General features: G+C 51.9%; 6 protein-coding genes across 6 annotated transcripts; 1 reads left to right on the forward strand and 5 right to left on the reverse strand.

The window, feature by feature from the left end:
• Positions 1 to 728: 728 nt before the first annotated feature.
• Positions 729 to 2,730, reverse strand: PSV08DRAFT_1780 (major facilitator superfamily domain-containing protein). The gene is made up of 2 exons (XM_014222723.2): positions 2,262 to 2,730; positions 729 to 2,141 (listed from the first exon to the last, which is right to left on the reverse strand). The coding sequence occupies exons 1-2, from the start codon at positions 2,460 to 2,462 to the stop codon at positions 810 to 812; spliced, it is 1,533 nt and encodes a 510-aa protein (XP_014078198.1). The 5' UTR covers positions 2,463 to 2,730; the 3' UTR covers positions 729 to 809.
• A 448-nt stretch (positions 2,731 to 3,178) lies between these two features.
• On the reverse strand, positions 3,179 to 4,618 carry PSV08DRAFT_406493 (WD40-repeat-containing domain protein). Its single transcript, XM_014222724.2, has 2 exons — positions 4,076 to 4,618; positions 3,179 to 4,028 (listed from the first exon to the last, which is right to left on the reverse strand). The coding sequence occupies exons 1-2, from the start codon at positions 4,330 to 4,332 to the stop codon at positions 3,332 to 3,334; spliced, it is 954 nt and encodes a 317-aa protein (XP_014078199.1). The 5' UTR covers positions 4,333 to 4,618; the 3' UTR covers positions 3,179 to 3,331.
• Positions 4,619 to 5,020: 402 nt separating this feature from the next.
• On the reverse strand, positions 5,021 to 7,820 carry PSV08DRAFT_397930 (fungal-specific transcription factor domain-containing protein; the record flags this gene model as incomplete). Its single annotated transcript, XM_066093546.1, has 5 exons — positions 7,695 to 7,820; positions 7,477 to 7,535; positions 6,959 to 7,383; positions 6,123 to 6,905; positions 5,021 to 6,068 (listed from the first exon to the last, which is right to left on the reverse strand). Exons 1-5 carry the CDS (start codon positions 7,762 to 7,764, stop codon positions 5,021 to 5,023), a joined length of 2,385 nt encoding a protein of 794 aa, XP_065949952.1. The 5' UTR covers positions 7,765 to 7,820.
• A 691-nt stretch (positions 7,821 to 8,511) lies between these two features.
• Positions 8,512 to 16,834, reverse strand: PSV08DRAFT_376089 (uncharacterized protein; the record flags this gene model as incomplete). Its single annotated transcript, XM_014222726.2, has 5 exons — positions 8,512 to 8,751; positions 8,806 to 8,991; positions 9,057 to 13,159; positions 13,221 to 14,117; positions 14,167 to 16,834. 5 exons carry the CDS (start codon positions 16,832 to 16,834, stop codon positions 8,719 to 8,721), a joined length of 7,887 nt encoding a protein of 2,628 aa, XP_014078201.1. The 3' UTR covers positions 8,512 to 8,718.
• Positions 16,835 to 17,719: 885 nt separating this feature from the next.
• PSV08DRAFT_357953 (peptidase S8/S53 domain-containing protein) lies at positions 17,720 to 19,810 on the forward strand. The gene is made up of 2 exons (XM_014222727.2): positions 17,720 to 18,215; positions 18,356 to 19,810. Exons 1-2 carry the CDS (start codon positions 17,850 to 17,852, stop codon positions 19,583 to 19,585), a joined length of 1,596 nt encoding a protein of 531 aa, XP_014078202.1. The 5' UTR covers positions 17,720 to 17,849; the 3' UTR covers positions 19,586 to 19,810.
• Positions 19,811 to 21,081: 1,271 nt separating this feature from the next.
• On the reverse strand, positions 21,082 to 26,347 carry PSV08DRAFT_406496 (GCD1, nucleoside-diphosphate-sugar pyrophosphorylase factor 2B). The gene is made up of 8 exons (XM_014222728.2): positions 26,191 to 26,347; positions 26,084 to 26,140; positions 24,725 to 26,033; positions 24,020 to 24,679; positions 22,872 to 23,078; positions 22,270 to 22,810; positions 21,334 to 22,220; positions 21,082 to 21,270 (listed from the first exon to the last, which is right to left on the reverse strand). The coding sequence occupies exons 1-8, from the start codon at positions 26,266 to 26,268 to the stop codon at positions 21,239 to 21,241; spliced, it is 3,771 nt and encodes a 1,256-aa protein (XP_014078203.2). The 5' UTR covers positions 26,269 to 26,347; the 3' UTR covers positions 21,082 to 21,238.
• Positions 26,348 to 26,736: the final 389 nt, after the last annotated feature.

The raw sequence follows: 26,736 nt of genomic DNA on the forward strand, positions 1-26,736 counted from the left end.
ACATTCAAGAGGCTGGTCCCAGGGCACTTCGAGTCTCGGCAGCGTCACATACACCGTCACCCCTTTGACCAGCCAGCTACCATCTTTCCAACTAATAAATAGGGGCGAAGTGGAACGAGTAACGGCCACCATCATCGCCCCGAGAAACACCGAACGCCACTTCCGTGAAGAATTGGATGTGATGTTCGAGCGTCGCCAGTCCCGCTTCTTCGCATCCAACGAAGGAGATGTACAGATCACATTCGAAGACTCTCACCATGAGAAGAGGTACTACCTCCTCTTGGTAGCCACCACATCCACTGGCATGAAACTAGGCCGCGACTGGCTGTACGATCGGGGTGTGCGAGCAGGTCAACAGTCGCAACAAGCCGTTGCCAACATTGTGAAAACGGTGTCAGATAATTTGCTAGCGGAGATCGAACATGGTGGTTGCGTGGACGAGTATCTGCGCGATCAATTGGTGGTTTATCAGGCGCTTGCACGAGGGAAGAGTGAAGTGTATGGTGGGGAAAGGATAGAGGGGCTTGTAAAACCGAGTTTGCATGCGAGGACTGCGCAGTGGGTAGCGGGGGAGATACTTGGGGTTGAGTTTGATGAGCGGGGAGGGTGTGAGGGGATTGGATTCGTGCCTAGCAGCGAGGAAGAGTTGGTACCGGAATTGGATGCACTTCATGTTGCGGATACGTAAATCGTCTTTCTTTGCCATAGATAGGGTATACATGTATAATTCCTACTCTCACCCACAGACTTTTCATTGCAATCCAAGTCTCTCAAACATCTGTCCCCCGATGCTCCTCCTAACCACGCATCTAAATAGCATACCTAAAATGCTTCGCCTGGATATCCGTCAAATCACTAAACCCATCCATGACTGCCTGTTCATCCTCGCCAGCCCCCCATAGGCGATCCTTCTTCTTGTTCTGCCATGTCATCCACGCGGCCAGCACGCCCGCCACCACTATCATGGCACAATAACACACAATCAGACCCGTAAGGGCTGAAAAATACCTCGGCGCCTCCCTTGCAAGAAAGAGGTTCGCTCCAGCGATATTCCCCGCGGCGTAAAATACAAACCACATTCCATTCGCCGTACTGCGCTTAGTATGGCCGGCAATATTCGTCGTGAGCAGATTCCACGTTAGAATGACGGGAGCACCAATAAGGTACTGCAACCAAGTACATCCAACGAGGCTCCATCGCTGAGACAGCGGCGTAAGTCGAATACCCAGGAGTCCTCCCAGCGGCGGCAGACAGACAATAGCAAGGATAAGACATCGCGTATTCCTAAAGTATCCCGCCGCCAGCCCGCACAGCGGCACGATAACGAACTCGATAGCGCCCGTGGGAAGTTGCAGCAGAGTAGCATAAATGCCACTGAAGCCAAACCCACGCAAGAGCGACGACGAGAAATTCGACACACCGCCATTAATAACACCGCACCCCAACCCAATCAGCGCAATACACAAGACCTTGAAATCGAGTACCGCCTCAAGCGCCTGCTTGGCATGAAACTTCTTCGTCTTAACCCCAATCATATTCCCCGCCACGCGATCAATCGCCACAATCCTCTCTTTATGCGTCAAGAACTTCGCTGTGGCGGGGCTATCCGGCATGACGGCCAGGAAAACAAAGGACCAGACGAAATTCATCAGCCCAATGACGAGGAAGATGAGCTGCCAGGTTTTGATATGGGGCGAGTGTGCGTGGCCCAGGCCGTAGCCGAGTAAGGCGCCGACCATGGTAGCAATGCCGTTGAAGGCGAGGAAGACGCACATGCGCAGCGGTTGCTCGGCGCGCGTGTAGAACATGCTTACTATGTTCATAATGGCAGGCGATATCGAAGCCTCAAACATACCGAGCAGGAAGCGCAGGGCGAGCATTCCGCCGTAGTTTTTCGCCGCGACGTGGCAGCAGAGGAGGAGCGACCAGATGAGGATCATAGACCCTGTGTATTTCGAGACTGGGAGCCGCTGGATCAGGTAGTTTGACGGGAGCGCCCAGAATAAGTAGCCAAAGTTGAAGATTGCAGCCACCCAGCTGTAGCGGTTTCCTTGGAGTCCAAGATCCGGGGTGAGTGTGTAGGCATTTGCGTAGTTGAGGCTGAGTTTGTCGAGGAATTGGATCATGTATGTCGTGCAAATCTTCGTCCTTGTATTAGCCCCATTTTCTTTTCCCCTTTCTCTTCTTTTACATCGCCATTTTTTTTAAAAAAACCGAGGGAGAAAGTAAGAAAAAAAAAGAAAGGATGGGAGGTGACGTACCATGGGCATAATAACCCAATCAATCTTCCTCAGCACAACCTTCCTCTCCGCCTCCAGCTCCTCCCGCGAATACTGCTGGACCTCAAGATACAAATCCGCGCCGATATCTTGCATCTGCTTCTCTGCCGCACTAACTTGCCCTCCTTCCAGACTCGGCTCCCGCACAACAGGCGACACCGGATCTTCTTTCTTCTCCCCCATTCTCTTGCTTAACTATCTCTCTCCCACGCTCAAAAAAAAATAACAAAGCTCCTTGAAAATTTATACCGCAATCTTCTGTAGGCTCGAAGAGGAAGAAGAAGAAGGAGAAGAAAATAGAGGGAGAGTCCTAATTGAGCGCCTCTACTAACAACAACGATTTAGCCGGGTTTGTTACTACTGAAAGTAAAACCCACCAACCCCAATAAAAGCTCGGTGACCAAAAAAACAAAAGGACACCGAATGCCCTAGTACTAAATCCCTCTGTTACAGCAAAAAAAAACACATACAGTCCTGCTCCCCCCAGACTTCTTATATACCCTAAACTATTCGGCCGACAAACGGGGGGGGGGGGGGGGGAAAGCGTCAGTCTCCAACTCTTGGCGCGTAAACGGGCTCAACATAGGATTCTTGGTTATCATCATATCTACTATCTTATCTTGGGGAGGGGAGGGGGAGAGTGGGTAGTTACCATATTCAGGGTTGCACAATCAATGGCTAGTATCATGCGGGTTGCTGCAAGTCGCCATTGGTGTCGATCCTTTTTTTGTTTTTTTCGGCAATGTTGAATCGGGTATCTCCGGTTAGACTTGCCTCTTTCCGACATCTGGCATGTTCGTTGACGTTGCTTTACTGGATAAGATCAATGTTGTTTGCATGTGTGGTATTAGTTTTTGGGTAGCCTTTTTTCACTGCGACTTGGGTAATTGCATGGTAGTTTTGGCTTTGTACTTGTTGATTCTGCCTTTATTCGCAGTTTACTATTTTTTTTTTCAAATGGTATAAACTGGGAGCCTTTCCGACTACACTGTCGTCATTGACAATATACACACATAACGACCAGCCCCAAGCTCGTAAAGAAAGCGTATTCTCTACTGCCACAGACCATATGGTCCCGTTGTAAACTTCCAGAGCTTGACTGTTCCATCCTCACTGCCTGTCGCATAGAGCTTCCCATCAGGGGAGAAGCTCGCCGACCAAATAGGTCCATGGTGTCCCTTGTTCGTCTCCAACTCCTTCTCCTCATCAAAGTCCCACACTCTGACCCACGTGTCATTCTGATTGCTACCGCCGGTAACAAACTTCCTCTCTCCGTTGTGCAGTGCTACACTGGCGAGTTCGTATGGTGTCTTGACGCTCTTGATGAGCGAGCCCGGCAGTTGACTGTTGAAAAAGTAGGCGCTGTTTCCAGCAGCTACGCTCAAGATGCCATCCGAGGAGGTGTTATCCAACTCGCATGAACCCACAGTGCCCTCTACAGCGTGCTCTCCAATCGTCGACTCCTGTCGCAGATCCCACCACCGGATCTTCTTGTCCTCCGATGCTGTAATTATGACGTTAGGATCCGACGTCCACACTATCGACTTGATGGTCCCTGTATGAACGCCAGCGCCAATCTCAAAGCTGGTCGCGTCGCTGCGTGACAAGTCGTATATCCGCAGCTTTTTTTCCATTCCACCGGTCGCAAGGATCTGAGGGTGAGGTTGATTGGGGAACGCGACCGCACGGACAATGTGGTTGTGGGCGAGGGTGTGTAGCGCTTCGCCAGTATGGGTGTCCCAGACTTTTCTACGAACCGTCAGTAATTTCACGGAACAACAGACGAGGATGCCTACGCAGAGAAATCGGCTGAAGCTGTGGCTGCCAACGAGGCGTTTGAAGACAGCCGCGCTTGCCAGACTGCACCCTTGTGACCCAGGAAGGTGCCAATCCAGTCACCTGTTATACCATCTCGAAGCATGGGATTATTGTCCTTGCATGCTGATATAATATAGTATTGGTTTTCGTCCAAGAGAGACGAGAAGTGGATGTGGGGGACAGGTCTGGAGTGACCATGGCAGGTGAGGGGCACTACCTTTGTCGTCTCAGGCATTGCGAACAAACAAAGGTCTAATGTAGGTCTCTTCTAAAGTATGGACTTTGCAGGATTTGTGGTCGAACTTGCAGATGCAGTGAACTTTGACTTGTGAGAGCGGAGGCGAATCGACGAGTCTCTGTGCTGTCGCAGATAATATTGAGCCAATCTAGACCGAGCAGACGAGGCTCTAGCAGTTCAGGAAGACAAGAAAGAGAGTGAAGTTTGCAAAATATTCGTCAATAGGTCGTAACGTCGTGAAAGTGGTATCCTCGCGAAATCGCAGCTTCATGGAGAGCGATTCGAGGGGGGGGAAAGTGGAATCGACCGTTGGTCAGGGTTGCTTTACTAGTGCCGGAGATTTCCGCTAAGTACAGGGGCAGCTTGCTAGTCTTAGCACATGCGCAACGGACGTTTCACCTCCAAAGTCTGGACCGTATCTGGTATTCACCCTTGGACATCATGCAGGAGACTGAGGTTCTTAAGGTTTATTTGCTCTCTTCAGTTTCACCCTGGGTACATCACTGACAACGATTGACCGGTTATTGTATCATTTGTCCATTTTTGGCAACTCTGTGGAAATAACGCAGTGGTCAGCCTCATAAAAGTCAAGGCAGTACCAATGTGAACTACTTGATACTGGCTGGTCTCGAACGACTACTTGGAAAGAACATATCAAGCTCGCATGCACTTCTATCCCACCTCGTCACATTATGGAGAAATTGTTCGTCCATCCCAAGGGCCCAAAGGCCTCGAAGCCCGTCGTCTGAACATTCTCATCGTCACTCGCCTCCCATCCAAAGAAATTTTGCAGGTCATCAAGATTGAACATAGGCTGCTCAAGGGAATTAGGCGCACTGGGAGACGAGTACATTGGTTCAATCCGGTGCTCTGTTTGCGAAGTCATGCCATGACTTGCTGTAGACGATGGCTCATCCGGAGCTAGTGTTGTAAATGGATAGCGAGTCGCGGCGGTCCGAAGAGTCGACGGTGAAGTTGCTAACAGTATCTCTTCTACAGGGGGTATCGTGGATACAGCAGTGTTCCGCTGTCGGGGTGTGCCTTCTGTCGGGGCGGGTGCTCCAACGATACGGCGCGCTTCGTTCTCAGACGAATCTTGAGGTGCAATGTAGTCGGCTGAATGTCCACGAGCAAGACTGTCACGCACAGTCTCTAGCCACCGCTCCGAAGTGATACACAAGGACTCGGCAAGGGGATAAATAAGTGACATGTCTCTCAGCGCCCGGTTGTTATGCTGTACTAACTCAACAGTACGTGCAATCACAGTTCCAGTGTCGGGTTTGGATACATCCAATATCCTGGCAATATAGTAAAGCATGATCCTGTTGCTGTTATAGACGAATGAAGGCAATATCGAATCCGCAAAGTGCTTAACCCCATGTTGAAGGATATGTGAGACCAACACTGACATGCGCTGTGCATGCTCGAAGCAGACATCCTGTAGATGGCCCACAAAGGCCTGTTGGTCCGGGGGGAAGACAAAAGGTTCCTGGTTCTTGAAAAGGTCAGGGAGAGCGATTCGATGCACGTCACACATGACATGGTGATACATGCAATGGATAAGAAGGAGAGCACCTAGCTGGTGGGTTTCTCGTCGGATGTAGATGTTGTCTGCCGAAAAGTCTAGCCAAGAAGGCAGGCTTTGTCTCCATAAATGTATATCTTGGATCAAAATCTCGAAGCCCGAGCCTGGGAGCCAAGGCGGTTGCTCTTCGTCCATGTGCTTTACGAAGCTATGCAAAATTAGCACTGCAATTAGATAAGAAATCGTACACGCCATAACTTACCGGAGCACTCTTCGCCATATACTAACAATGCGCACGTAGTATGCTGCCATACCCAGGTTGTCGCTTGGTTTCTCTGGAATGTCTTCCTTGGCGAGGAAATCCAGCAATGTGCCTTTCTCGAGCCGTTCTGTAATACACGGTATCTGCAGTGAGAACTGTCGCTCGTTGCAAGGAAGCTGGATCTTGAGGTCTTTTTCATTGAGTATAGTGAGGTGGTCGACGCCACTACCAGCCCAGACATCGATCATGTAACACGCCCACATCAATCTTCTCCGAGACTCCCTGACAGATACCTCGTTCGGGCTTCCTCCGACTTCTTTGCAAAGTACGTCTGGCGATATCTCGTTGTTCAATTGCAAAGCATGCGCCATACGTATAACTAGACCGGTAAGAAGAAAGGAGCCGGCGTAGTTACCAGTTCTTGCTTCATGATCGTGGAGAAGGACCAAAACTTTGAGTTTGGTGATTGAAATGGTACTGTAGTCAGCAAAGAACATCTCTTCAGCGATCTTGGCCCACTGGGTCCCAGCCGACTGTATCAAATCTTTGGTCAAGGGCGAGTACGACTCATGATAGTCGAGGGCATAGAACCGAGCACCTAATGCACACATTATATGTAGGAGCGCCTGATCGGATGAGTCTACCAGCTGGCCCTCGTCCAGCATTCGAATAAACGACGGCTTATGCTCGAACGCGAAGACTCGAATAGGGTGAACATTATTGAAATACGTGTCCAGTAAAGCATGAAGCTTGTTCTTAGGCGGTAGTTGCTTTGTGAATAACCTTTTTGCTTCTTTCAGTACAACATACCGCCACTCGATAGTATTCAAACTCACCACAACAGCCCAGGCGGGCACCCAGGTACAGCAGTATCATTACCCAAAACTGAACCGAGCATGTTAAGGCTGATCGGAGAAGGCTGAGGGCCATGAGGAGTTATCATTACGGAGTTTTCCTGTGAACTTAGTGCAGGAGTGCTGATACTCTGCACCCAAGCTGGCTCGTTGTGCTCCGCATCGTAGATGCAGGTTGTCCGGCGTTGTTGGCACCTTGTGCAGGTCGGTCGTTCGCCAGAACACTTGACCTTTGAATCTCTACAGGGAATACAAGACCGGAACGTCCGTTTCCTCTTGATTCCAACTATTGGCTCGTAGCCCGAGTTTGGTCTTTTTGCCGCTGCCGATACACCGCCATTTTGGACACAGTCCAGCTGAAGCCTCTCACAGTTTAGACAGCCATTTGGTCGCTCATCACACTTGACCTATGGAACTGTCAGCTATTTTGAAGCGTAGGGGTTAATTTACTTTTTTGGTTTTTTTATAGTTAGTGCTAGGATAAGATGACTGGGTCACACCACCACACACGCAACTGCGTAGTGGTTACTCTTATGCTTTCCATGCACATTGCTGCAAACTGAACCACGGTGCAAACTAGACAAAAGGAATAAAAAGGATAAAAGCAACGAAACGCAAACGCCTACCTTTCTTGCGCGGCAAGTAGTACAGGCTATCCGAGGGCCGTTAGCTCAGGTGCCGCAGTATTAGAAGACGGCAAAGTCCACACAGCACATACCATTAATTGTTCGTCTACGCTTCTTATTCGTCGCGTTCTCAGACGGCGCGGTGATTTCCGGCGTGTCCATTTATGCATTCGGTTTGTCGCTCGGACTGTCGCATCCTCTGTGAAGCTGGGGATTGCAAAGGGCGACAAGCGGGACACAGCCCAGACTTAAGGCAAAATATGACGTGCTAGAAGACGTGGATTGGCTCAGAGTATGGGGCTTGGCAGTGCCGTTATGCTGTGTTGGGACATGGCGCTGAATGTGGAGACACGCCAGCTAGCCACTTGAGGGGAATCGACATCGTCCTCGATCCTAGCCTACGCATTACGAGCCATTATCCTGATTCGCAATGAAAGTCTAGTGCTCGTCCACCAATACGCTGTTATTTGGTCACGCGATGCTCTTGGGGTGTTTTACAACGTAACGAGTTATCTAAACCATTTGCATGACCAATCTCATATGCAGGCGGCGACGCCACACCTGAGAACCTAATGTTTGCATCGCTGACTATTTCATGCAGTGTGACTGGATTGTTGCTAGGCTGGTCGTGGCGAGCTTGGACTACTTTAGGTTGTTTGTAGACTCGAGTGCTGTATACATGTGTACCAACTCCAAAGGCGTATACACTCTCTTCATATCTTGACTGCCGTAGCTTTGGTTTCTCGAATATGCGTCGGAGTGGATGAATCTTGTAATCAGCAGCTTGTATAAACATCATCTCTTGCATACAACACAACTCCTAGCTCCTCTAATACCCTGGAAAACAAACAGTGTTGAAAATAAGATGTTTTTTCTGTTGGGACAAAGACCAATACTTCGCGAAGAAAGGATCTTTTCAGCTACTTGCTCTTGCGCATCATATCAAGCTTCTACTTGAATTCAGAGACAAACAAATCGGGATAGCAAGGTTACATAAAACGGAGGCTACTGTAATCGCGGACGCACTTCTCATTCCCAGTTCAGGCGTTAGACCCACTTCTCGGGGATATACTTCACATCGTCTCGGCAGCAACTGAATTTTTGATGCCCAGGCTCTCAATGTTGGCGATGCACACAGTCCCATTCGTACTGCACCAACACGTTAGCATGAATCCAGCGAACAGAGTTGATATGACTACGTACCACTCTACCGTCCTCATCGCCTGTGTAGACGTGATGGGCCATAGGCAATATACATGTAATGGGTGCTGTTTGAGCCAGCATCACAGGATCACCATGGTTCAGGACGTTGATGAGGTTTGCAGACCATTTAGCGGTCGTCGGGGTTGAGGATGGCAAGGTCGAAGATGCAGGCGTTAGATGGAAAATCTAGTACAGGTCAGCAAATGTACAATGTACGATTGGGGGGTGATAAAAAGAAGAGTTAAACAAACCTTCACTATTCCTCTTCGATGCCCAGTGAAGATTAGTTCACGTTCACACCACTCGTTGCCCAATCCTTCGTAAACTGCTATAGTTGTGATATAGTCTCCCTCATCTTCACTGTCGCAAATGTCTTCGTCAAGCAGTATCGCACCGTTAAGCGTCGCGACAATAAGCCGGTTTCCGCAGGCGAGTACGATATTGCCCGTGACACTGTTGATCCTGGCTGCTTGGACTGGCACTGGAGCCCGCTTTTGCTGTGCGCCCAGGGCAAGCTCTCGTACGAATTCGTTGCGGTTAAGGTCCCAAAGAAATACACGTCCATCAAGTGAAGCCGACAGGAATGCGGAAAATGCACGGCTGGCGGCAAGCGTCATAACTGGTGATTTGTGACCGAAGAGGGTAGTGGCGTTCTGAAGCTCGATACGGCCTCGCTCGCCTTTGTTGACAGTCCATATGGCGAGGGTACAGTCTGTTCCCGCTGTGATCAACGTCCGGCCATCAACGAAATGCGAGGTTGTCAATTGCCCAGAGTGCAAATGTTCAAACAGCCCGACCAGCTTCTTGGAGTGCGACTCATAGAAACGAACGCTACCATCCGTGAAGCCCCACTCCATATACCGATCGTGGTTAGGGGGAATGTTTTGGCGGAACGGTGCGGCACACAGAAGCTTGTCGCTCTTGCTGGTGTAGTTTAGAGATGAAATGCGATCGTGAGCTTCGAGTAGTGTGCCTGGTACACGATGCAGACTCTCTGCTGATGTATCGAGCCTGGTGGGCCTGGTGACATTGTCCTTCTGGGGATGTGGCCTCTGGAAGACCTGTGGAGGCGTCTGTCCAAAGTTGTTGATAACACTGATCTTTTGCGCTCGCTCCTTCTCGTCGGTGATAGAGTCAAGGTCAATTGCACCCTGGTAAGTCATGTAGTGGAACACGTTGGCAGCTTCAATAGCCGCCTCGCCCCGTTGTTTGTACCCGAAAATTAAATCGATCCAGTGATGTAGATTCTGGCTGACGTATGGACTCTCCAATGCTTCGCGCTGTTTCGCAATGAAAATTGCAGGATCACCCTTGGCCCACGGAGGCAATTTGACGTTGTCGATGGTGGAGCCGTCGGAACGCAGACCGAAGTTGTATCCGTTTACATTTGTCAGGAAGTCTGGCAGGAAATAGAACTCTGGCGTAAGCTCCCGCACATCAGCCATGTTCTTGGCTGATACCGACTCCCATACATTCTGGATCGAGTAGAACATGCGGTCAGCGTGATCCCATGTGCCGCCTTGGATCAGGAAGAATGCTGCGCTAAACGGCTGAAGGCGCATAAGATAGGATGCTACAGTCATGGCAGAAGAATAGTGGGTGCCATAATGGAAGGCGTGACTGGCATCACCCATCTCGGCAAAAGAAGCGAACCTCTCCCTGATCAAATGTTCCTGTTTGGGATCTTGAATACCAATAGGCTTCCGCAGATCACGAAAGTTGCTCGGGTCGCTCAAGTCCAGCTCTTCACTGTGATAGTTCGAAAGCACCCAGGGAAAGACAGGGTATTGGGTGAGATCGTTGAAAGTCCTCCCAGCAAGGGTGTTTACAAACATGAGGTAGTGAAAATTGGACATCTCACCTTTCAACCACTTTTTCGTTGCTGGATGTGACGAACCCGAACCAAAAGCAGACACAAAGCGTGATCCAAACGTCTGGGGCGCTTCTTCAGGGTTGCGCAGCGAATCAAGACGCCACGAAATCTCTGCGTTTGCAAGCTTGTCCGGGTTCGCAACATGTGATGCTCGTTGAAGGACACGGGAATGTATGTCGTTGCGAGCTTGCGCAGAAATGGCCGTTAGGAGGTAGCTGCGTCCATCATCAAAGAAGATTTCGATGCCCACGTCTCTGTGTAAGAAGCGCCGCTTCGAGATGCTGATGACTTCGGTCCATTTCCAATTCCTTACTGCCTCTTCTTGACTTCTGGGTGGTGGGCGACGATTGGTCACAGCCTCTTTGCCAGCAATAACTTGCACATATGGGTCGCGCTCATCGGGCGGCGCCTGCCATACACGCACAATTTCGCCGTCAGATCTTTGGAAGAAGTCATCTAGAAGGTAGAGGCAGTCCTTCCCTACGATGAGAAGGCCTTCTATAGCCTCAAGACCCACTACGCGTGAAATATTACAGACGTATTGGACTTGATCACCACGATTAAGGCTGCGCATGACTTTGCGATTCTTATCCTCGAAACCATCCTCGTCCTCATACATGGCTTCAACCATTTCAAAGTCGTCGTCGCTAGCTGACTCGGCTTCCTCTATGGGATCACCCGATGCAGTTGCTGTGGATAACGATCTCACCGATCGACCATCAACGGGCGTGGCCCCAACAGCTTCTTTAGCTGTTATGGCGGGCACAGCAGTTTCCAGTTTGAGTTTGTCTCGCGAATCTGTGTCTTTGCGCTTAGGCTGAAAGGTCTGTTCGCGGCTGGTGTTGTCGATAATGATGCGCAAACGCTTTCGGTCACGGCCTTCAGTTTCATCGAGCCGCCATCTAGCAGGTGGGCTGTTCTCAAAGAGACCACACGGGCCTTTGAGTTGGTGATCCAATTTGGCCAGGACCGTTGTCATGAAAGTAGCATTATCTTGCTGGTCCTGCAGAACACGCTGGTGCTTGATGCGTTCAGAAGCATGAATGTTCGATCGCCAGTGGCTAGTTGAGTTCTCGTGGTGGTTCCACACGCTTTCAGCCACAAGTTCGTCAGCCTGCCATTGCTTCAGTTTCTCTTTGCGCTTGGCAATGCGCTTCTGTGATGACTCTTCAGTCTTCTTGTTCTGGCTATGGACATAATCCTCCCACGGCCGAGTCATGGAGCCATAGAAAAATCTATCCATGTCAGTTTTGTTCAGGTCAAGCCATTCCAAGAATGTCTCATTGTCGAGTTCAACAAGCTTCTGGAAGCCATCATAGAGGTCCTTCGTGTCTCCGTGAATGGCGTCGGCTAGAATCATGGAGGTTTCATGGGGCTTTTGGACCATGAGTAATCGCCAGAAACTCGCTGCTGCAATGCGTACGGTCATGTGTTCCGATGACAGTTGCGAGTAGAGCAAGTAGCAAATCATCTTCAATGAGAAAGTTTCGTTGTTGGCAGACGAGAGAATGATGGGCTGCCAGTATACCATCTTCTCGATTACTGCCGTGGTGGTTGCACCACCTTCAGACTCGTCTGGATCTGCCAACCGAAGAAGAGCGACTTTCAAGAAGGTGGTTCGAATGGACTGAATTGCTTGCGTGCAAAGTCTGACGGATTTGATAGCTGCAATGTCTGGGCGCTCTAAGTACTCGAGCAGAAATCCAGCGAAGTCGAGCAATGGCTCTGCGCCTTCGAGGAACCATCCTTCGAAGACGGCTTCAGATATGTGCTGGACAAATCGCGAGAGGTTTGTAAGAACTCGCGGCTCATGCAAAAGCTTCTGATCCAGTTGGAGTGCATTCCTCACGGACATCAAAGTTTGCCGTAGAATGTACGATTCAAAGTAGGCTTGATGTTCTTGGAAGCCTGGTGGTGTTTTCAAGAACAGCCCCAGACCAGGAAAATCTTTACGTGTAAATATCTGATCTTTGAACACATCAAGAATAACCTCCAGCATAGCCTCAACCACTGAGCTGCCCACCTTGAGTGGCACGGGAGGTACGGTTTTTGAGGAGAGGATTGGGTTAAGAGTTAGCTGTTGAGTTGTTTGCTTCTTATCCGCTGACACAAGCACAAAGGAGGATGCTTTACGGAGAGGTAAGACGCGTCGAGACGTGGGTGCAGGTGAGGTGCTGGTGTTGGTGGTCCGAATCACAGGCGCTCCCTGTCCATTGGCTCTAGAGAGCGGCTGTATAACAACATCCTGCCCCTCAAACGTCAATGCTGAGCCTCTTGAAAGCAGCTCAGTCTCTGCACTGACGCTGTCAGATGTCACAATCACCGGGTATAGAACGAACAACAGTTCCTGGACATAGTTGGATGTATTTGCGTAGTCACGGAAACCTTCTGACCGGGAATGCAGCTCGGACAAGAACTGGATGGCGGAGTTTAGAACAACGGCGAAATCGTTCAAGCGGTCTGTCTGAGGCGCACGTATATCTACAAATGGTCAGCATTGAGTGAGGTCCTATTTTTTTTTTTTTGCCAAACAGATACATACCGACGACCGGCTGCTTGGCATTCAATGACATGGTTCTACGCCGGCCACGGGTGACCGTGCCCTCACCGTTCTCCTGTTTGGGAGCGCTGCTGTCCGTTCGAGCCAGGTCCCTGTCGCGAACAATTGCCCGCAACCCAGTCTCCAGCATTGCAGTGATTACAGGGAAGACTTCCGGATAGCATATCCTAAGCTCAGACTGAGGTGAATGAGCAATGAATATATCGACCAGGTTGAAGACATCGAAATCACGCTCGAAGTCTATAGTTGCAACATCGCGGCCAAATAAGATTGCAAAGCAGATTGTCCAGATTCCTGGTGTATTCCACCAATGGCGCAGCCTATTCTTCATGAGAATGAAACCGCCTGTCTTGTCTGCAAACTTCTTGACGTAATGCGTCCCGTTCAGCACAAGCAACCGAGCAAGGATCTTTGCACCAAGAACAACAACACGCTGCTCAGGTTCGGCAAGCAAGTAAAGAAGCCATTTGCCCGTAACGTTCTTGGCAAAACGTAATACTTCGTGTGGATTCTGTGGATCACAAAGCAGCTCTGCCAAAAGATTGAGGATGGCGATGCCCAAGTCTGGCAGAGACAGCGGCGGCCCATCGGTGCTGCCAGCTTGAGCTGGGCTAGCCGACCGTGATTTACCATCTGGCGTTAATCCAGGCGTAGTGCCTCTGCGGATACGGCCTGCACTCGCTTTTGGGCGCAAGGGGCGTTTACCGTAAGATGCACGGCTGTCATGCAGTGCATAGGTGACGAAAAGGGAAAGTGACCTGGCATTCTCTCCATTGAAATTGGTCAACAGAAGAGTCTTGAAGGCATCGAGAAAAAGTTTGAAGGTTTGTGGGGTGAAGCGTTCGCCCTTGAGAGCGTCTGTGAGGCGCTTGACCACACCTTGAGAGTATTAGCTGGAGACGAATGGAACTAGGCAAATTATACGTACGTATTCTATGAAAGCGTTTGGCATTGTAGTGGTGGTGTTTGCTACCGCGAGCAAAATGGACAAATTGTGTGTAGTACAACTTGTGCGTCTCCAAGGAGGTGGCTCTGCGCCAGATTTCCAAGTCAACGAGAAGGACTCTGTATGCGAGAGGATTAATGATTAGTGATTCAGTCGGGTGTTGCTCATCATATCCAACAAAGCGGAGAATGACTCGCAGCAGCTGCAAGATAAAAACCTCGCAGTCTTCCTGTGTAACATCAAGAGACGAAGCATTCTTTGCGACCAATCCACCCATGGTGAATCCAATCTTTTGGCGTATGACCTCGGCCAGAACAGCAAAGCCATTGCGCTGCTCCATGGCCTCGCAATTGCGCCAGTTGCCTCCGACAGCTTCTAGTAGTATATTGACGGCGCGGAGCATGCTTTGTAGGGTTTGAGCGGATTGCACCAGCTTCAAGCCAACAGCAACACATCCACCGACTCGCCAAATAGCATCATCCAAGGCTTGGGGAACGACAACAACAGGGTCACCAGACAGCCGTCCAAATCCACGTGACTGGGACAGGGCATCGTTTACTGATGGAACAGCAGCATTGACAATGATTGGTGTGCTATGCATTCGAGTATACTTATGAAGGGTCTTGGCAGACTCTCGCGACAGTGACCGAATCAATTGCGACTCATCAATCGAGTTTCGGTCATCGTCGTCCATGACGGAGCTCGGAGAGAAACTCAGTATTATCTTTGACTCTGGAATGAGATGACTTGCAGGTGCGCGTATCGCCGCCACAATGTCTGATCGCTCTTCCTTGCCAGGGTGAAGTATCTCATTGTGAACGTGAAGCTCTGCAGAGGTTCTGTAAGTTTGGAAGGATCCGAGTTTGTCTTGAAAGTTGCCGCAATAACGTGGGCCAAGCTTGTGATAGACAGCAATTAGTTCATCCGAGAGTGGCTCTGAAAAGAGATGGAAGGAAGCGACCGATAGCTTGGAAGAGATGACATTTCTCCCCAATCGAGGCGCTAGATTCCGTGGTGTTCCTAGGAACGCGAGTATGTGGTGCTTTGGAATACTGGAAGACATGGAGGCAAAGCTTTCCTGGCTACTGTCTAGCACCGGAGGGTGCGATGGGTAGTGTGCTTTCATAGTTTCTGTAAACTCACCGTCCACGAAAAGGGATGCTTTGGCAGGGCCCATGCCAATAGCCTTGGCCCTTCGATGGACAACAGCAATGTGGTACCATCTTCCCTCTTCAAATCGAGGGGCTTTTTTAAATCTTACGCTAGGAATGACGCCCGTCGAGTGGCCCATGTATGTCTGCAAAATGAAGCAGCGGCTATCCCTCTCCAGGTAAGCCATTAGAAAACAGGTCTGTGTGTCATCATAGGCACCAAACAAGGTAGTGTGGCAGTTTGTGTCAAACTTGTCCACGCGCACCCATGCGGCAAAAGTATAGCCACCTCCGGGGGAGACGGGCGGAAAGGGTCGGCCGATGTCTGGGAGCTCGACGGCGCTGAATCCATGCAGAGATAGGTCGAATTGGATAAAAGGTGGATTGCGAGACGAGCGCATGCCGCGCAGAAGGAACTCGGCAGCTTGCTCCGAGGATGCAGCCTTGCGGAAGAGGTAGTAGGCGTCGTCGAGCTTGTTGATGCCGTATTGCACCAAATCGTTAGCCAAGTCTTGCAGTAGGCCAGCTTCTACAGGAGCGCACTTGTTCTCGAAAAGAAGAGGCAGGATCAAGCTCAGGACGCCTGTAGTATGCAGAGCAGCCTTATTGTATGAAGAGAGAGTGGTTATGTAGAGAAAGGCAAGGAGCACCGATACAGAGAGAGGCTTGGAGTGCGTGCCTGGAGCATCCTCGCCAGAGAGACCCTGCCAAAAATGGAAAATGGTGGGCATGATGTCTGGATTCTGTAGTACTTCATTGCCACTGAATATGGCGCGCACCTGGGCGCGCAGTGACTCGACATCTACCTCGACGTCGCTGTACGTGGACCGCGGGCTAGAAATGACAATGTCGGCGGGCTGCTCCCCGCCGTCCATGTGCGGAGCATGGTCCTGCTGGGCCGACTGCGGAGCCTCGACCGTCTTGTCGACGTCTCTGAACAAGCGTGTCATTGTCTCTTCGCCCAGGGCAAAGGCGAAGAGGGTTCCGAAAAGCTGCTCCTGCCCCGCATCGTCGCGTGTGCTCTGTGACTGGCCGCCAAAGATGCCGGTGCTGGCCAAGGCCTGCTCGAGGGCATTCCAGCCGCCGTGCTCGACTCGCTTTGCAAAGAATCGCCTGTTACCGGCATGCTCGTTCAGTGCGTCGGACAGGACATCGAGGGCGGCCTTGATGAGCTCGAAGAAGTCGATGCGGTCGGTGGGGGACAGCTCGGCGGGCTTGTAGAAGCCGGACAGGGAGCGGAGGGTGACGAGGAGGGTGTCGAAGCCACGGACATGGCGAAAGGCATCCTTTGTGTGGGTGTGGGTGTTGGACTCGATGAGCAGCTGGCGCATGCGGCGGAGGGCGTTGCTCTGGGCGTGGAGGACGTCCGGGGGCGGTGGGGTGGACTCGGGGGCTCTCGTCAGTTCGTCGGCAAGGCTGCGGAGTTCGGCGATCTGATTGTTCATGGGCGGGAGTCTGGAGGCGGCCGTCGACGACCTGTGCGGCCGGGTGGTGGCCATGTTCAGTCGAGGCCGCTAGGAAGCAACTTGGTGGGCGGAGGGGATAGCGGGGCGGCAAGTACAGTCATGTCTCCCGGGCCCGCTGTGCACACTTTCGGCGGCGTGGCAGATTGGCTGCGAGGGCGAGTGTTGGGAATTGGCGTTGGCGGAAGAGGCCGATGCGTTGCGCAGGGTCGGGTGGTGTTGCTCCAACAGAGTGAGAGGGTGGAGCTTGGACTCGCCGTCTGAGCTACCCCAGGCAGCCGTCGCGAGGTGGAGCCGGGGGGTCGAGGATGCAACTCAGGCTGCGGCAACACAGACGAGCGGCCCAGGATGCTACTGGGTGCACATGGCAGACGGCGCAGCGGCTGCTCTGCACTCGCATGCCACACGCTCATGCAAACATGCGATACTTAATATGGCGGGGGACGCTGAATGGCCGCCGTCGCTGGCGGGGTGTGCTCTGCTGACAGCCGGACCCTGAAGAGCATCGAGCGAGGGTTGCGACGCTGGGCCTAGTAGTAAGCACGCCGCCGCGTTGACTGCCCTTCGCGGAGCCGCAGCCAGGCCTGCCGGGCGTGCCAGGTCAGACCGCCTCATTGTGCACGCAGGCGACACAGCAATATCCAGAGATACGCAGCCAGGCAGGACGAGGGTGTGTGCTGAGGCCACGGGCTGCGCTCGAGCAGCCGCGGGCCAGCTGTGCCTGGCAGCCGTCTTGATACGACACGTCCCCAGGCTGATACGCGAGCGCGTGCATCCCGCCCCAATGCGGCCTAGCGCCGCCCCAGCCTCACTGGCGGTGCTCAAGCTCCAGGTCAGGTGCGTCATGTATCGGGCGGCCCATGCACCGAGGCCGTCCTGATAAGAGAGCGCATCGCCAGAGCTACCCCCAGCTCATCCCCCATCCCTCCTCCACACTCCTCCCCCCATCCGCTCGCCCTCCCCTTGCCTGTCCATCACTCGAGCCTTGCGGCCCATCCCCCTTCACCCCCCAGTCTTGACTACATCTCGCTGTGCGAGCACATTCACCATCATGAGGTACAGCCTGGTCTTTGCGCTCCCGGCCCTGGCCGCCGCGTCACCCACCTTCTCGACAGAGACCATCCACAAGGATGCCGCGCCTGTGCTGTCGTCGACTTCCGCAAAGGAGGTCCCCAACAGCTACATGGTCGTCTTCAAGAAGCACGTCAAGGATGCCTCCAAGCACCATGACTGGGTCCAGAGCGTCCACTCGAAGAACTCGCAGGAGCGCATGGAGCTGCGAAAGCGCTCCACGGAGCTCCCCATCTCCAACGACGTCTTCGAGGGCCTCAAGCACACATACGACATGCCCAGCATGAAGGGCTACTCTGGTCAGTTTGACGACGAGACCATCGAGGAGATCCGAAAGCACCCCGATGTAAGTTGGCATTCCATCTCCTCTCGAACCGGCTGCGTGGCGCGTAGTCAAGGCAACCTGTGCAATGCGTCGCAGTCGCACGTGACAGCATCTGTGCTCAATGTACCTGCATAAGACTTGGCGCTAACTCTCCCCGACAGGTTGCCTACATCGAGCGCGACTCTGAGGTCCACGTCCTCGGCTCGGATGAGCCCGAGATCGAGAAGAACTCGCCCTGGGGTCTGGCCCGTATCTCGCACCGCGACGCCCTGAGCTTCGGCACCTACAACAAGTACCTGTACGCTGCCGATGGCGGTGAGGGTGTTGACGTTTACGTCATCGATACCGGCACAAACGTTGAGCACGTCGACTTCGAGGGCCGTGCCAAGTGGGGAAAGACGATTCCTCGCGGCGACGCCGACGAGGACGGCAACGGCCACGGCACCCACTGCTCTGGTACCGTTGCTGGCAAGAAGTACGGTGTTGCCAAGAAGGCTCACGTATACGCCGTCAAGGTCCTCCGCTCCAACGGCTCGGGCACCATGTCCGATGTCGTCAAGGGCGTCGAGTACGCCGCTCAGGCTCACTCCGAGGCCGTCTCTGCCGCTAAGAACGGCAAGAAGAAGGGCTTCAAGGGCAGCGCTGCCAACATGAGCTTGGGAGGTGGCAAGTCCACCACCCTCGACATGGCTGTCAACGCTGCTGTCGACGCTGGTATCCACTTCGCTGTGGCTGCCGGTAACGACAACGCCAACTCGTGCAACTACTCGCCTGCTGCAGCTGAGAATGCTGTCACTGTCGGCGCCTCAACCATCAACGATGAGCGTGCCTACTTCTCCAACTACGGAAAGTGCAACGACATCTTTGCCCCAGGTCTCAACATCCAATCGACCTGGATTGGCTCCAAGCACGCCACCAACACCATCTCTGGTACCTCGATGGCTTCTCCTCACATTGCTGGTCTCCTGGCCTACATGCTGTCTCTCCAGCCCACCAAGGACTCGGCTTACGCTGTTGCCGACATTACACCCAAGAAGCTCAAGGCTAACTTGATTGCCATTGCCACCGTCGGTGCTCTCTCTGACGTGCCCAGCGACACTGCCAACGTCCTCGCCTGGAACGGTGGTGGCTCCTCCAACTACTCTGAGATTGTTGAGAAGGGCGGCTACACTGTCAAGAAGGCTGCCGAGAAGGAGGACGAGTCTGACTCGGACATCCCTTCCATGGCTGAGCTCAAGGCCGACTTCGAGAAGGCCAAGGAGTCGGCTGGCCGCCACGCTCACCAGGTCGGAAGCAAGCTCCAACATCTCGAGTCCGAGATTGAGGACTTCATTGCCGAGGAGATGGAGGCCATGTTCGAGAAGGTCAAGGAGCGTGTCGCCAGCCACTAAATGGTAATGGTTTAATTACAAGGATCCTATGCGATCTACTGTTATATGGTACGGAATGAATTCAGGATCTGGCGTCGGGTTTTTGGCATAGGGTATACGGTTTCTCATTTCATTAGGCACAATTTGACGCGCTGTACGCTACCTTGGGACACGGATTCGGATACGAAACGCAAGGTGAGATAGAGCAAGATATCTAGCATGAATCTCATCATCTCCATTGAAGAATACTTGTTTGCATTGCCCCTTTTTGTTGACGTGATTTGTCCATGATATGATGCCTTCAAGTCTCTCCTAGCCCCCCCCCCCCCCCCCTTGTGGTTAGTGTATAGGTCGCGTGACTCTACTCCGGAACTAGTAGTAGTGGTTAGTGGCAATCTTGGTTCGTGCTAATGGGCTCCATGAAAAATACCTCAACCCAAAGCACCTAGTAGTTATAATAATTAGCAGTTGGTTATACAAGAATGTACCCGTTCAAACACCTGTAAGCGAAAAAAAACATGGCTTACGATTAAGTATTCCTTGCGATGCATGGAGCAAATTGCCTTATCTGGACATGCTCTCTCTCTCTCTCTCTCTCTCGTCAAATTACTCCTACTACAAGTATACCGCTTGGAAACTCAGCCTAGCAACCCATCCTCTCAAGCATTTTTCATCCTCACGTTGATTGGATATAGTAAGGAAGTAGACTGAAAGCAAAAAAAAAAAAAGAGCTTGTTGAACACGAGAGCGTTCGAGGAACTATCACGTAGTAATCATATTAGACTTGTAGTACTCTTTTCTAGTCCTGCCTGTTCAAGTCGAGTGTTTGCCTTTGCTACATCCAACCGTCACAAGGAGTGGAAGTAACATGATCTTTTTTGAGACATTCAACACTCTTTCTTTTTTTTAAAAAAAAAAAAGGCGTTCAAGCTTAGATTGGTTGGAAAGGTTGTCATGTATTGTAACGTAACGAGTGTGAATGAATGAATGGTCCCTTCGGCCTTTGATGCTTTCTGTTTTGCCGTGGTTCTGCGTACTAAGTTTGTGTCCAAAACAAAAAAAAAGATTTTACCGCCCTACTTAACGGCAACAAAAAGGCTCTCTCTGTCTCGCCTCACGTCCGTAGAAAAGGCAATGTAAAGTTCTTATTTATCTAATTGAATTTTGTTTTTTTTTTCATATTCAACCATATTGAACATAGAGTGTAGTAGAATGAGGAGAAAAGAAGAACAAGAACAACAAGAAGGGAAAGAAAAGCAAAGAATAAGAAGAAAAAAAAACACGTAAATGCTAAGCCTAGCTCGCTGAACCGCTGACGAACCACGTGATATTATTGAACAACGCCATGCTGGATAAAATTGATGCCATCCATGCCTTAAAGCGCCCCAGTTACTGTAAATTTATGCAACATACATCCCTATGTAGGGGACATCACCATGTCCAAGACATGTGTCTTTCCAGTCTATCGATTCCTCGGGTTGACCTGTGTGTGGACATGAGCAGCTTCCTGTTTCTCTCTCTCTCTCTCTCTCTCTCTCTTTCTCTCCCTCTGCTCTTTTGCACATGCACGTAGTAATGCTGCATATATTTGGGCTCAACAGGCTATTGCCAAGGATTGCTGGGAGAGGCCATCATGTCGTCATGCGTGATATTATCCTTATTCATACAAGTCTTCTACGCTAGGTCCACGTTGAACTTCCAGTTGCCTACACATCAGTTAGCAGCAGTCCAGTAACAATCACAAGACCTCCCAAGTCTATACCACTTACCGAGCTTAAGGTTCTCGGCGGTATCGTTCAGCAGGATGATACGACGCTTCGTGCAGTACGAAGTCTTGTCGAGGATATCGACCTTCAAGTCTTTCAACTGATCAATCGGCTTCTCAAACATCTCGCTGAGATTTTCAACAGCCATCTCCAAATCTTTCTGGTTGTCCTCGAATATTTCCGTAAGATTGTTTCGCGCAAGATAGTAAGCGAATGCATAGGTCCACTTAAGTACCTGACGGCATTGTTGCAATGCTTGTGAGGCTTGGTCTAAGAACTGAACCTCAATCCATGACATGCCGGAAGAGTTCTGAAGTTGTTGCATCTTCTTCTCAGTTTTGAGGTAAAGATCCTTGTCTAGCTTCGCAGACTGCTCGTGGTTTGCAAAGCGGTTGTAGTAGTGGAGGTATCGCTCGAGCGACTGTCGAGATTTGGCCTGCGCATCGCGTGCCTCGGATCCACTCTTCTCTTCGAATCGATTGCAGTTATACCAACTGGTGCCATGCTCCGACCATTTGCCCATGCACATCCAACAAAACTCGTTGCGGCACTTGCGGCAAGTCATGTGGTTGCAGCCGCCATTCTTTTCAATCGTAGAGTTGCAGTTTGGACACTCCTTGGTGTTGGCTGATATCCAGTTGGCAGTCTCTGAATCGTCCTCGCACTTCTTGACCCATTTCTTGACCAAAGCACAGGGTGCCGGCTGGTGGTTGTTCAATGTACAGCCAAAGCAAAAGGCGTGTCCGCAATCGCAGTGTACAGTGGGAACAACCCTCGTAAGCTCCTTGCTCTTAACTGGGCATTCAATAGCGTATTTACAGTCGGGGGCAGGGCACCATTTGAGATTCTCCTTGTCGTCGACATAGGTTCGTGTGAGGAGGGTATGGTATCTACAGACATTAGCGGAATGGATGGAAAGTGAGGCGGCAAGTACCATACCTTTCATGGAGATCTGCTGTAACAAGAAGGTCTAGCGACTTGGAGTCTACTATCCGAGTACAGCCCTCACCAGGACATCGTATTCTAGCCGCCTCTCCCTCGTCTTGGATCTTGGTGGCGAGATACTGCCTGTAGCAATCCAGGCAGAAGCGGTGGCCGCACTTCATGGCGAATGTATCCATGTCGGGGTCGTCATCGCAGCAGATGTCGCAGACAAAACCCTTGACCTTTTGAATCTTCGGTGGGTTGGTGGTAGAATCCTGACTCAAGCCTGCTGTCTCCAAGATCTCCTCTGTCCTCTCCATGTACTGGTCGATTAGGCGTTCCTTGTTCCATCGTAGGTGGCGGAGGAGGATGGCGGTGGCTTCGGGCGGCTGGCCGAGGATACTCGATACTTCGTCGACCTGCTTGTCTTGCTGTGCTTGGATTTGGACTGGGTCAAAGACCTTGAAATCTACTTCGTACGCCTGCTTAGTGGGCTTGATGTCTTTGTCTTGGGACTCGAAGCCGACATCGTCCTGGTCCATGTCGAAGTCGGAGTCTGCATGCAGTCAGTCAGTCAACTAGTCAGCCGTTTGAACAAGACAGAACGGTCTACGCACCATCCTCCAAGCCCATGTCACTGTCCTGGTCGTCGAAGCCATCGCCGCTCATGGAGCTGTTGAAGTCGTCGTCGGAATCCATATCGGGGGCGTCGGGTGCAGCGGGGGTGTGTGGCAGGTGACGGACAGGTGAGAGCTGCGACTTCTTTTGGGGAGGCTCCTCTGCGGGACTGAGGTAGTTCGCCTCGTCAGCCTTCCGCTTGCGAACTGTAGAGGAAGGCGTCTTGGTTGGGCGTGTCCCGCCTGATGACGGAACACTAGGCTACTGCGGCGAGGGTGGGTATGGGTGCGTGTGCGTGTGTGACTGTGAGGGCGGCTGATAAGGCAGGCCTTAAGTGCGCGTGGACGATGGACAGTGGCGGGACAGTTGACAGTTGGGCACAGAAGACAAGGGTATTGGCCAGCGAGGCGGCTGCAACAAAGGCGAGAGTTGGGGGTGGTCAAAGGTGGAATGCAGTCGGCGGTCCTGGATGCGGGCACCTCACCCGATGGTTGGCTCGGGCTGGGCTGTAGCCTCCGGGGGGGGGGGGGGGGGCTGACGTAAAGAGGCAACCGCACCAGCACCCAGAGCGTCTCTCCGGATCTTCGCCGCCTTTCCATGTGGCGCCCGCCCGTCCCATGCACCGCAAAACACCGGCTCAAACCTCCTCTGAACCTTAACCCACCCCTTTTGCTACTGCTACCCTCCTCCACCCCTCCATGTTGCAGCCTGTGCCTCCTGCAGTAGCGCTGCCCACCACCTACCATGGTTCTATATTTGTAGGGCCCTCCACACCATCTCTCGCAAACACGTGCCCGTAACCTCGGATATGCCCCATCAACCATGCCGTTGCTTTTTGTGTTTCACCATGCCATTTCACTTCTCCTGTCTCCGAGCAAACAAAAAAAAGAATACGAGAAGAAAAACAGTTCTGCGCCATCCCACGTCTTGACAGGTGCGGGTGCAGAGCTGTCGCTAAACCTCTACATTGGGGGTTTGGAGACTATCACGCCGAGGGACACCGTGGAGAGCATAGACAAAAAAACAGAACCTGCTTGTATCATGATGCCATTTTTTTGCGAGCACTCAATGCATCGGCTCAATAGCGGAAGTCGTTCACTTGGGCCTCAATGACTTCGGCCTACACCTGGCTACTCGTCCTCTTCACTCTCTTCCTCCTCCTCACTCTCATCTTCACTCTCCTGCTGCAAGAAGTCGATGAGCGACTTTGTCTTTTCCCGCACCTTCGCCATCTCTGCATTTTCCGCACTCTTTTCATCTTCCCACCACTGCAGCATGCCATCCTCCTCGATACAATCCAACTCAACAAGCTTGGTTGCTGTGCTCAGCAGGATGCTATCGCCGTTTTCCTTGTTGCACAGGTCTGCTTGCAGCAACAGCAAAAAGTCGATTTGATCAACCTTGCTTTGCGCGCTCTTATCGAAGATGGACCGATCGATAAGCTCCTTGTGCTGCCCAAAGACCTGCGCGATTGCGCTCTTCATTGTCTCGCCCGATTTGATGAGTGAAATGACACGCTTGACGAAAGACGAGACGACTGCACGTCTGACTTGATGGTCCGACGCATTGGTACTCATACGAAGTGCTGTGAGTTCCAGTTGAATATTGGCAGATTCATGGCCCTCAACCAGCGAGTCGTAGATACTCGCCGAAGCATCGTGATCAAAGTTGGCCGCGTGTTGGCTGTCTGCAGAGCCTACTGAAAGGAAACTGCTCGTCGCTGATCTCTCGCGGCGCTCTATATCATACTCATCTGCTTCGGAGTCCGAGTTGAGGGTCGATATTGACTCGTTTGACAGGTTGTACACTAATTCTATTAGCACAGCCGTAATGGTTGCGTGTTTCGACTTACTCGGCCCCTTGAGCACAAGACCCTCGATAAGCTCATCCTCATCATCCTCATCTGAGTCGTGAAACTCGAACCCGTCGCCTTTCTCACCAACAATCGCCGGTTCCGCATCGCCTCGAACGAGTTCCTCGCCTTCTTCTCGTCTCCGCTTTGTTCTTGTGATTCTGTGCTCTCCCTGAACAACCATGCCCTCGCCAATGCTAACTCCGTATGAGATGAGTGCGCCAGCCTCTATTGTGCACCTGCGCCCTATCGCTGCTTCGTTTGCAATAATCGCCTTGGTCACCGTGCTGCCATCCCCTATGCTGGCGTAGTCCCAGATGTATGCTCCATCAATCTTGACATTTCGGCCAATCTGGCAATTTCTTCCAATGATGCTGTTGGTGATGACGCTCTTTTCGCCTACGCTGGTCCCCCGTCCGATGACCGTTTTGGGCCCAACGATGCAGTCGCGAGCTAGGATAACACCCTCCTCCTTGTACGTGTTACGCTTCTGCAGCCTGTATGACTGCCCTTGCACCAGGTTGCTGTCTGGACATAGTGGATACGCCCAGCGTGACACGATATCCTTGCTGACTGAGTCGTAAGCGTGGAGATTCCGTACTCTTGCCGCGTAGTGGTCTGATATGATGTGCGTGTGGAATGTTTTGCCGTTGAGCTCATAGTCTTTCAATACGCTATGTAGGAAGCCTTTGCGAGGTGCTTGGAAATCAAAGTTGTCACTCCACAACGCCAACACATCCGGTGTACAGATATCGATACCACAGTCGATTAGATCCTCGCGGACCTCGATTTCTTGGTGGGTCGAGAGTATTTCAGGGTCGATGGAGAGATAGTGGGTCTGATCCCGGTTGGGCATTTGCTCAAAGTGCAAACATCTGTCCTTGCGCGGGTCGATAACAAAGACGGGGCTAGTTTCCTGGGCCTTTGTCCTATGATTGGTACCAGCTTCGCGCAGCACCATGGTCATAATGGCATTCTTGTCCTTCAACCGTCGCGCCCTATGCGCTGCGAGGGCAGACTCTAGTGGCAGGTTGCTAACGACATCACCGTAGACCAAGAGAAAGTCACCGACTAGCAATCCCCTGCTGTCGAGGTCGCGCATCGCATCACCGATGGAATGCGATGTCGACTGGATCAGCTCTAGTTTGGAAAAGGGCGATGACTTGGAGGACCATTTTGAAGCCTTCACATAGTCTTCAACCTGTTGCCGGTGTGCACCGCAGTATACAAAGACCTCCTCTACGCCAGCGTTTGCGAGAAACTCGAACGTGTACTCGATGAGCGGGGTGTTTGCGAGGGGCAGCAGACACTAGCAAGCGTGTCAGCATGCGACTGGTGCCTCTGCACGGGGATGCATACCCTTGGGTGTTCGAGTGTGAAGGGACTGAAGCGTGTTTCAAACGGGTCGGCGAGTATCTACAGAGTTAGCAAAATTCCGTACGGATTCAAGGCATCGCACTACACACCACGGCCTGCAGCGGCTCGTCGCGCTCCTCTTCGCCCGACTTGCCCTTGTCCTGCGCCTTTTTTCCTTTTGGCGGCATGCTTGAAAGGGAGGGGAGGGGGGTGCTGTATTGCGCAAAAAGGATCAAAGGTGGGCGGCTGGGGGGTGTGGAATGGGGCGGGTAGTCGGTAGTGGGGTGTTTTGCTACGACATCCAAAAAAGCTTCCACACACTCACCACCGCCGCTGAGTCACAAGCCCAAAACCGGGGACCACCACGCAAAACCAGTGCCCCGGGTCCCGTCTGGACTCGGGTCCTTTAGCGGGAAGGCTCTGCGGGTAAGCCGCTGCAACAGGGCGCATGAATATCGAACGAGCTCGTGCGCAGCCTTCTGGCCAGGCTTTGGTGGTCTGGACCGCCGGGGGCAGCATCTACTGCAAAATGCTTATTGCAACGACACTCGCACCCTGAAACACATCCGCTATCTCATGCTGATAAGCACCAGATGCGACCTGACGTACGAATCCTGTACACTGTACAGAGCCCGTCGCCTATGACTGAGGCGTTG

This window comes from Bipolaris maydis (assembly GCF_028858645.1).
Source record: "Bipolaris maydis strain C4 unplaced genomic scaffold PSV08scaffold_1, whole genome shotgun sequence".
Lineage (NCBI taxonomy): Eukaryota > Fungi > Ascomycota > Dothideomycetes > Pleosporales > Pleosporaceae > Bipolaris > Bipolaris maydis.

Bases quoted from the DNA above. Each gene is read 5' to 3' on its own strand.
- PSV08DRAFT_1780 (XM_014222723.2), bottom strand. From the start codon at position 2,462: ATGGGGGAGAAGAAAGAAGATCCGGTGTCGCCTGTTGTGCGGGAGCCG. The intron at 2,142-2,261 runs GTACGTCACCTC...ACAAGGACGAAG, and splicing joins ATTGGGTTATTATGCCCATG to ATTTGCACGACATACATGAT.
- PSV08DRAFT_406493 (XM_014222724.2), bottom strand. From the start codon at position 4,332: ATGCCTGAGACGACAAAGGTAGTGCCCCTCACCTGCCATGGTCACTCC. The intron at 4,029-4,075 runs GTAGGCATCCTC...GACGGTTCGTAG, and splicing joins GCTTCAGCCGATTTCTCTGC to AAAAGTCTGGGACACCCATA.
- PSV08DRAFT_357953 (XM_014222727.2), top strand. From the start codon at position 17,850: ATGAGGTACAGCCTGGTCTTTGCGCTCCCGGCCCTGGCCGCCGCGTCA. The intron at 18,216-18,355 runs GTAAGTTGGCAT...TCTCCCCGACAG, and splicing joins AGATCCGAAAGCACCCCGAT to GTTGCCTACATCGAGCGCGA.
- PSV08DRAFT_406496 (XM_014222728.2), bottom strand. From the start codon at position 26,268: ATGCCGCCAAAAGGAAAAAAGGCGCAGGACAAGGGCAAGTCGGGCGAA. The intron at 26,141-26,190 runs GTGTGTAGTGCG...CTAACTCTGTAG, and splicing joins ACGAGCCGCTGCAGGCCGTG to ATACTCGCCGACCCGTTTGA. The intron at 24,680-24,724 runs GTAAGTCGAAAC...TAATAGAATTAG, and splicing joins TCTTGTGCTCAAGGGGCCGA to TGTACAACCTGTCAAACGAG.